Source organism: Eurosta solidaginis, unplaced genomic scaffold (genome assembly GCF_040869045.1).
Source record: "Eurosta solidaginis isolate ZX-2024a unplaced genomic scaffold, ASM4086904v1 ctg00001123.1, whole genome shotgun sequence".
In the NCBI taxonomy this organism is placed as follows: domain Eukaryota; kingdom Metazoa; phylum Arthropoda; class Insecta; order Diptera; family Tephritidae; genus Eurosta; species Eurosta solidaginis.
The window spans coordinates 31,551-42,030 of record NW_027137062.1 but is presented as its reverse complement, the minus strand read 5'-3'; the positions used below and the strand labels follow the sequence as shown (position 1 = coordinate 42,030).

Sequence of the window (10,480 nt, the reverse complement as noted above, 5' to 3'; positions counted from 1 at the left end):
TGAATATAATTGAGTCGCTCAGTCTCGATCTTAACATATCAACTACATATTGTTGAAACACGCGTCGATATCGCAGAAGGTGATTGTCAATATCTCTTCGAATCATAAATCGGTAAGCATAAAAATTCTTAGAAGGAACCTTTTTATTTGTCTCGACACTTAAGAATTAACAAATTATGAATTGGCGACACGATAATGTTGCGATTACAATTTTCTTTACTAACCATTGGCCGGATCTTTCATTTTGTATTGCGAGTGATATCCGTCTTCAGCTCGGCAGAAATTAAGCCGATATTGCAGTATATCATATGATCCATGAGTCTCACTTATTCGCTGTAATGCATTTGCAGTCCGTCGTTTGATAATTATGTCACGCGATTTCAAATTTTCACCACCAACAACAATGGATATTTCACTTACTGTTGGCGCATTGTACTGTCGTTCGTAAGTTCCTTGTGGTCATTTGTCCGCTTTTATCACTATGCTATGATCATCGGATGGCATCTGTTCCAACGAAGTCTTAAAAAGTTTGATGAGCTCATTGTGTTCGTGTAACATTTGTTGCAATTGCTGTACTCTTTCTCTTTTTTTTGTACTTAAAACCGTACCACGCCGATTTACTTCATCATGTGAATCTCCGATAAAGTATATTTGGAGATATTGGTGTTCTTGATATGAATGCGGCAAAGGAGATCCAGCCAGATGAAAAACTTGGCCATGACTCTTTAAAATGTAAGGCAAATTCTGTAATCATTGTCTTTTAATTGCACGAAAAGTGGCAGATTGTGCAATCCCTACAAAAAATATTGTATCATAAGTGATGTTCCATGTGTCTTCCCAGTAAACACAAAGTCGAAGATAATATCGAACTCGCTGCGACTTGTAGGCGATATCGCGAAATTAGATTTTCTCGAATGCCATTTCTCGGACTCACAGCGAATTCGAGGCGATATCGCGAAATAAAATTTTCTTGAATGCATTTTCTCGGACTCGCCGCGAACTCGAGGCGATATAGCGAAATTAGATTTTCTCGAACTCTCCGCGAACTCGAGGCGATATTTCGAAATTAGATTTTATCGAATGCAATTTCTGGGACTCGCCCCCAACTCAAAGCGATATCGCGGAATTAGCTTTTCCCAAATGCATTTTCTCGGACTCTCCGCGAACTCGAGGCGATATCTCGAAATTAGATTTTCTCGAACTCGTCACGCCAGTTATCCCTATTTTGCGACAACTGAAGACAATTGATAAAAACCTAGAATCGCTAATGATAAAAACAGCGATTCAAGAACGATCCGAGAATGATAAAAATCGCGATTCGCGGACGATCCAAAAAGTGGAAATTCTCGAATAGCTAATGATAAAAAACTGCGCCTCACGGACGATCCGAAAATGATAAAAATCGCGATTCGAGGATAATAAGTGACACGACTGGGAATTCTGATTCGCCGAACACTCGCCTCGAAGTATCGCCGAGATAAAATTATCAGAGAAAGCGAGCTCGCCGCGAATTCCAGGCGAGTCCGTTTTGTTTATTGGGTTGTTATGTTTGGGCCGTGTGTGTATTTTATAGTGTTGGTGTAATAGCATACATAGCTGGGGTTAGTGATTGTGTTGATGTTGGATTATAATTTTTCTCATTTACATTTTCACCACCAAACGACTTCACTTGAAAACAGTCGTTATACATTTTGATGTGTTGCAAGAAATGGTTCGAATTAGGAGATTCACCGTAAAGCAACTGGCGCAGTGGCTCTGGTAGTGGAAGCAACTCTGGCAATTTAAACTTTCCGCCCGCGCAACACAGCCCAGGTGGTTCCTTCTCAAATTTAGTTGCATTGCAATACTGACAAACGTGAGACATCTAACCAAATTGAACCCATGCCCTGTATTAAATGTTCGGATTATATCGAAAGGCTGCACGTACAGTATCCAAACGAAGATCTGGTTGCTGGCGAGGCTGTCGTCCAGCATTTACACGTTGTGATCTTGCCTCTTCTCTTTGTCGAGCGCGAACTGCTCTTCTTCTGAATCGATGTCGCTCACTGTAATGCGGCAGTTACTCACGAACGTACGTACCAAAAGCGAGTTAGCTGACACGACCTATCTCATGAGTGTGCAATGTAAACGAAAACTCACCGACGTGCAACACCCGTACGTACGTAGCTCGGAACGTAGAAATCAAACCAATTTTGATTTTTTCCCTAAGAACGTGTCAGCTGATCGCTCTCTCACTAGACAGAGTTGCCTAGTAAACTTTTGTGCGCTAATTTTTGACAGTTTGCAGTTTTATGCAAAAACACCTAATTAAAGTTTGAAAATTGTGAAAATAATTCGAAATAATTATGTAAAAGTGCAGATTATAAATATGTAATCTATTTATATTTATTTAATATTAATTCCAGCCTTTTAAAACACCAAAAATTTAATTGGAAAAAGTTGATGTTTCCATAAGCATGCATGCAAAATGGTCAATGGCAACAGTGCTAATCTGTAAACAATACACACAAATATGTTATGTACATGTACACAGACGCACACATAAATTCCGACGGGCTTGATGGTTCGGTCAAACGTGCTTCGTACGGCAAACGTCTGTACGTACGGCACACGTCGGTGGGTAATTTCCGCTTAAGCTTCGTTAAGCTCCTGTGAGTGTCGCTCACGAAATTCAGCCATTCTGACTCTACCTGATTGTCTTTCTATACTACGTGCCTCTTCCGTTTGATGCGTTGCATTGTTTCGATGATGCTTTGCTTTTTGAGTACGACGATATAAGTTACTGTCACCTCTTCTTGGCATCTTAACAATGGTCAACTGTAAGTGTTGACTTTGTATATATGGGCTTATTAAATTTTCAGTAATCAATTACTTACCTCTAAGTTAGTAAAAAAAAAATGGAGCAAACGAATAAAACAGTTCCAATTATATTTTAGAAAACAACTGCAAAATGAAGCAAATCCATGGAAGATATTTTCCAATGAAATTGAAATTAAGTTTTCGCCGATAAACAAAGGCAATAAACTCACCTTTTTTGTCGAAGAAATATCACAATTATTTCAATTAAATATTGAGAACTCGCACATTCGCATTAATATTTTTCGCTAACACAAACTACAATTTTCCTACAGTCTGCAATTCTACAGAATATTTTTAAGTGCTACAAAGGTGCAATCTGCAAATGGTAGAACTAAAAAACCGCTTTATTCCACTTTAAAAAGACTCGTATTAGTGTTGTTATTTGAACTTTGTGATTCTAAGAATGAAGGATTTTATTTGTTATGACCTCTATGATCTAAGATGATATGCAAACGAATAAAACAGTTCCAATTCTATTTTAGAAAACAACTGCAAAATGAATCAAATCAGTGGAAGATATTTTCCAATGAAATTGAGATTAAGTTTTCGCCGATAAACAAAGTAAATAAACTTACTTTTTTGTCAAAGAAATATCACAGTTGTTTCACTCAAATATTGAGAACTCGCACATTCGCATTAATATTTTTCGCAAACACAAACTACAACTATCCTACAGTCTGCAATTCTACAGAATATTTTTAAATGCACCTTTGTAACAATCTGCAAATGGTAGAACTGAAAAAGCGCTTTATACCACTTTTAAAAAGGCTTACCCACTCGTATTAGTTTTGTTATTTGAACTTTGTGATTCTAATAATGAGAGATTTTATTTGTTATGGCCTCTATGATCTAAGATGATATGCTGGGCTGACATCCACAAACATTAAATTTATTTTTTGTGTCCCAAATATCAATAATATCACTTAGAAATTAAAAATCCGCACAACGTTTCAACGCAATCGTACAACAAATTATGAAATTTAAAAGAATAAAGTAAGGCTGCGTACCTCTGTGCGGTGTTGAGTTATTGAGTTGATACCGAGCCTGCCCCAAATTCCAATTTTCGCTTAGCTAAAATTCCATCTCCAAAAATCTCTAAAACAAAATCAAGTGCGCAGAAAAGCATGCAATATTTAGTACCATGTGGTTGATAGCAAATACCATCTAAATAATAGAAGTTAGGCTGTTATCGCTTATGACTACATGGTACTAAATGCTGCATACTTTTCTGCGCACTTGATTTATTTTAGAGATTTTTGGCGATGGAATTTTAGCTTAGCGAAAGTTTGAATTTGGGGGCTGGTGTCACTGAAGTTAACACACTGTTTCGTAATACCGCGGCGCAATGACGCCACTAACAGCAGTACCACTACAGACTCATCTTCGACATAACATCAATCCTCAACACTTCAACTCAATGCCGCCAGTAACGCCAATAACTCTCCTGTGGTAATATACTTAGTTCTTAGTATTGGTATTATGATCGGGCGACATCTGTAATTCGGTAATCGGAAGTTGCTGTTAGTCAAAACTTCACCACAATGCCGCCAATAACACTGCTGTGACGCCACCTATGACGAGTAATAAATAGCGTTATGAGCGGGCGACATCTGTCATTCGGTAATCGAAAGTTCCTGCTAGTCATATAATGCCACCTGCGAATATTACAGCATGAGCGGGCGACATCTGTAATCGAGAGTTGCTGCTATTCAACACTGTGCGTAATATGCGAGCATGGGATTCACCACGTGGAAATAAATTATTCTCATATAAAATAGCATGGTTAATCCCATACCCGCGAAATATTGACATGAAATATTGTTTGATTGCATGTTTTGAACCTTCTTGTTAATTCTAGTCACCCATCGGTATAAAAAATATTCTTTACGAATGTCCTTATCAACAGTTTCATTTGATATCCATATTGTATAAACACATTCTAGAGGTAGCCAGGTCCACATTTTGGTCTCAAGACCATAGCATGAGCGGGCGACATTTGTAATCGAGAGTTGCTGCTATTCAACACTGTGCGTTGTTGTTGTTGTTGTAGCAGTGCTTCGCCCCACCTAACAGCCGCGACCGATCACAAATTTTCATCAATATCCTCTAACGGGAGTCCAAGGAAACTTTCTGTTTCAACAGGGGTGGACCATAATGAAAGGGGTGTTAGAGGCGTTGGTTCCACATTACAATTAAAGAGATGGTTGGTGTCATGTGGGGACAAATTGCAAGCGGGGCATACATTTTGTATGTCGGGGTTGATTGTGGATAGGTAAGAGTTTAACCTGTTACAGTATCCAGAACGAAGTTGAGCAAGAGTGACACGCGTTTCCCTGGGGAATATGCGTTCCTATTCCACAAGTTTTGGGTAATTTTCTTTGAGTACTAGATTCACCGGGCAATTCCTGAAATAAAGGTCCGACGCCTGTTTGTGGAGTTCACCAAGGACCTGCTTGTGTTTTTTTGCTTCATAAGGCTGGGTTCTCAGGTGCCGTATTTCCTCAAAATTCTTATGGAGATGACTCCTTAAGCCCCCAGGCGGTGTTGGCTCATCAATCAGATGTCTGTTTGGATGCCCAGGTTTCTGGGTATTCAACAGGAACTGTTTGGTTAGCATCTCATTTCTCTCCATGATGGGGAGTATTCTCGCCTCATTATGTAGATGGTGGTCTGGGGTCATAAGAAGGCAGCTCATGGCGATTCTGAGAGCAGTATTTTGGCAGGCCTGTAGTTTCTTCCAGTGGGTAATTTTTAGGCTTGGCGACCATATGGATGACGCGTAGCACGTAAAGGGCTGGCCAAATGCTTTGTATGTAATAATGAGCGTTTCTTTATCTTTTCCCCAGGTACTGCCAGCAAGGGATTTGAGGATTTTATTACGGCTCTGGATTTTCGGAACAATTGCGGCTGCGTGCTCACCAAAATGTAGATCCTGATCAAACGTCACACCCAAGATCTTGGGGTGTAGGTCAGTCGGTAGCGTAGTGCCATCGACGTATATGTTCAAAATGGTCGACATTTGGGACGTCCATGTTGTAAATAAGGTCGCGGAAGATTTAGTCGGTGATATTGCCAGGTTTCGTGAGGCGAAAAAACTGTAGAGATCAGGGAGGTAGCCGTTTATTCTGTTGCAGAGCTCATCGATCTGTGGGCCTGGGCCTGTGGCCATTATTGTGCATTCATCGGCGTATGAAATGATAGTGACTCCTTCTGGTGGTGAAGGTAGCTTAGATATGTAGAAATTAAACAAAAGTGAGGATAGGACACCACCCTGTGGCACCCCTTGTTTAATTCTTCTTGGTTTTGATGTTTCGTTTCTAAATTGCACTGATGCCTGCCGACCACCCAGATAATTTGCGGTCCACCTTTTAAGACATGGGGGAACGGTAGACCCTTCCAGGTCTTGCAGTAACGTGCCATGGTTGACCGTATCAAAAGCTTTTGATAGGTCTAGCGCTACGAGTACTGTTCTGTGGTGGGGGTTTTGATTTAAACCGCGATTTATCTGGGTGCTGATGGCATTTAGCGCGGTGGTGGTGCTATGGAGTTTTCTGAAGTCATGCTGATGAGAGGCTAGCTGCAAATTTGCTTGGAAGTAGGGGAGCAAAATGGCTTCAAGCGTCTTTGCTACTGGCGATAGGAGAGAAATCGGACGATACAACTTTCCTATGTTAGCTGGTTTCCCAGGCTTTAATAGCGGGACCACCTTGGCCATTTTCCATTTCTCGGGTATGACAAAGGTGGAAAGAGACAGGTTGAAGACATGTGCTAAGTATTTGAAACCCTCTTTCCCTAGGCTTTTAAGCATCGGCATGGCTATGCCGTCTTGGCCCACTGCTTTGGATGGTTTAGCGTGACCAATGGCATCTTCAACCTCTCTGGCGGTGATGGTAATTGGTGACGCGCTGAATTTATGTTTATGTGTGTGTCTGTTGGCCCTCCGTCTATCTTTGTCGACCGTAGAATGCATTACATATTGACGGCAGAAAGCGCTCGTGCATTTTTTCGAATCCGACAGCACTTTGTCGCCGAGGGCGATGGAAACTTTGTCATTGTGCTTAGACGGATTCGATAGGGACTTTACGGTGGACCAAAGTTTACCCACACCGGCAGAGAGGTTACAACCTCTTAGGTTCTCCTCCCATTTCGCCCGCTTGTGTTCAGCCACAAGCAATCTGATGCGTTGGTTTATGTCCCTTATTTGGGGGTCGCCTGGGTTGAGCTGTCTTAAAAGGTCACGTTCTCTCGCTAAATTTGCGGCCTCCGCCGGGAAGTGGGGCCGAATTTCGGGAATTCTCCCGGCGGGAATGAAACGTGCCGAGGCGGATTCAATGACCTTGCGGGAAGCACGCTCCCTTTGACGGGCATCAGCCGGGATAGGGAGGGCAGCAAAGAGGTTGTCTGTAAAAGATTTCTATTCCTCCCACCTTCCTTTCTTAAAGTTTATGAAAGTGCGTTTTTCTGTGATGATGAAGTCGGCGACACGCTCGAGCGAAATAAGTATAGGCAGGTGGTCGGATGCCAATGTTACCATCGGCTGCCAGTTGACGCAGTTTACGAGTTCTGCGCTCACGATTGAGATATCCGGCGAACTGTGACAGCTTCCTTCCATACGTGTGGGGGTGTCTCCGTTTATTGTGCAGAACGTCGTTTCTTCTATTTGATCCACCAACATCTCACCCCTACTGTCCGCCCGCAAGTTTGAATGCCATAGATCGTGATGGGCATTGAAATCGCCTAAGATAATGCGATTGTTGCCAGTGAGTAAGGCGCTCATATTAGGGCGGTATCCACTGGGGCAACAGGTGGCAGGGGGGATGTAGATGTTGATGATTTCTAGGTTTGCATCGCCTTGACGTTCTAAGACACTGTCCCTGCGGCCGATGTCGGGATCAAATATATGATATTGCACAGAGTGGTATATGATAAAAGCGAGGTCGCCTCCATTTCCGCTCATGCGATCTTTTCTATGGACTTTATACCCAGAACAGGTTTGCAGTGCAGATCTTGCTGTGAGTTTAGTCTCTTGAATCGCAGCAATGCGGATGTTGTGCCGCTTCATGAAATCGACTATCTCCGTGATCTTCCCAGTTAATCCATTACAGTTTAACTGCAGAATTCTGAAGTGCATAGGGGGAGACGTCGCCACTCTGGGAGTAAATGACGGGTGACTACGCCTGGGTGGAGGAAGGCCAGGACATAACTGCTGTTGTGGCCCTGGGACTAGGCGTCCTTGGGCAAGCATTGGGGTACCCGGTAGATTGGGGTTTGCGACCTGGCAACATGGCGCAATGAAGCCCGTCGGGGGGTTGCCGTCGCGGAGACCAGAACATCTAGGAAATTGGCACCGCCCAAGGCAGGAGTTCAAGCCCAGAACAACCTGTCCTATGCAACTATCCCTTACACGAGACACACTGAACAGAGTATGACCGTCCTAAAAAAGATTCTTTTCCGGCAGATGCAACGAAACCATTTCTCAGGACCGGGGTCAGGAGACGGACCCGGATTGGATTCGATACCGTCCCGGAGCAAGGGAATATGGAGCAGTCCCACTGCAATGAGCTGCTGGGAGAATGACAATTTGTGGGAGGGACGCAACAAGTTAAATGGGGTTACACTGAAATGACAGTTCTTAGTCGGGAAAAATAACGAGTCGCTCCGGTACATAGAACCGACTGCCTTGGGAAGCGCAACACTGTGCGTAATACGCAAGCATGGGATTCACCACGTGGAAATAAATTTTTCTCATATAAAATAGCATGGTTAATCCCATACCCGTGAAGTAATGGCATGAAATATTGCTTGATAACATGTTTTGAACGTTCTTGTTACTTCTGGTCAACCAGCGGTATAAAAAATACTCTATAGGAATGCCCTTATCAACAGCTTTAATTTCATATCCATATTGTATAAACACATTCTAGTGGTAGCCGGGTCCACATTTTGGTCTCAAGACCATAGCCACCCAGCGGTATGAAATATAGCCTATTCGAGTACCTAGATTAATATACCTACAAAATTTTATAAAAGTCGGTCCATTAGTATTCAAGTTTTAAGCATCTGAACGCACACTCACCACGATTCATTTTTATATAAATAGATATGTATTTGTTTATTTGTTTTTAAAATGCTCGATTTAGTTTTCACTTTCGCTTTATTTATTTTTCAGAGTAGACATCAGCTGTTTTATGTAGTTGCGTCGATGTTACCACCTATTTTAGTGGTTACGGTGTTATACGACAACTTTTGCCTTCAGAATACCAAAAAGGTGTAAAAGTTGCCAGATGATTTCAAAAAACGGTAAAAATAAAGTTGTTGTCACTGTAGAATAGGGTCGTAAGTGTTGTCATCTATTCAACAAGCTTTATGAATACTTTACACTATTTTTGCTTAGAAAGTAATTGCTACGCACAAATAATTTATTTTTAAATATGTATCAATTACTCCTGTTAATATACAACTAACAATATAATTAATAAATATACCATTTCGTTTGAAAGGTGAAAAAGTGCCCACTGTTCGATTTTATGAGTTATTGGAATAGTTTTGGGAAGCAATTTCGAATTCTGTTCAAAAAGAAAATTGTAAGTGCAAGCTCGGCACTGTTAAAAATTATATTTTATTGATATTTATTTTAAGTATTTTGACTTATTTCCTTTGCATTTAATATAAGCACATTTCTTTAAGAAACAATGCACAATAATTATTTCTTAGCACTACCAAAGTTGCCGGGTGAACATGTTCCTAAAAATCTTTTGAAAAATAGTAGCAGAAAAAAAGCAAACAAAAATTTGACAGTCGAAATTTTTCTTATGCATGTAGGCGGCTGCCGTGGTGTGATGTTAACGTGCTCCGCCTACCACACCGAAGATGCTGGGTTGACGCCCCGGGCAAAGCAACATCAAAATTTTAGAAACAAGGTTTTTCATTCATAAAAAAAAATATCTAAGCATGGTCGTGGTTTGGCAAGCATTTCGAGTGTATTTCTGCCATGAAAAGCTCTCAGTAAAAACCCATCTACCTTGCAGATGCCGTTCGGAGTCGGTAGTTCCCCTTCTCGTCAATTTGTAGGAAAAATTAAAAGGAAGGCGAAAGAATTGAAAGAGAAGTTCGGCCTAAAATTTCTTTGGAGGTTATCACGCCTTACATTTATTTATTTTTATTTCATGAGGATCATTTTTTTATCAATTTTTTTGGTTTTCTTAAGAACTGCATAGGGCTTTTACATGTTTATCCAGGACCACCCAAATGGTTGACTGTGCTAAAACTTATAATAGGGTTTTCCTGGTTCATCTCGTAATTTATCCGAGTCTTAATGGCGTTTACAGCAAAGGTAGTGCTGTGCATTTTGCGGAAGCCATGCTGATGATTGGGTAACCGACAATTTGCGTAAAGGGAGGGAGCAGAAGAATTTCCAACGTCTTTGCTACTGGCGAAAAGAGTATCGGTCGGTACAACTCACTTGGCCTCCCAGGCTTTAGTAGTGGAATTATGCTTAACATCTAGAATCACAAAAGACATCAACGACAGCTGTGTTCGCAGTAGTCAGTAGCAACAAATAAGATTATTAGCCTCTCCCAATCCCACTCCCACTTAGCGTAATTATTAGGAAAAATGATTG

General features: G+C 41.3%; 1 protein-coding gene across 1 annotated transcript; it reads right to left on the bottom strand.

Annotated features, from left to right (window-relative positions):
• Positions 1-479: 479 nt before the first annotated feature.
• LOC137236060 (uncharacterized) lies at positions 480-10,380 on the bottom strand. The gene is given in 4 exon segments (XM_067758761.1): positions 480-552; positions 593-721; positions 1,593-2,045; positions 10,322-10,380. Coding segments are annotated over 4 exon segments (714 nt in total).
• Between the last annotated feature and the right edge of the window lie 100 nt (positions 10,381-10,480).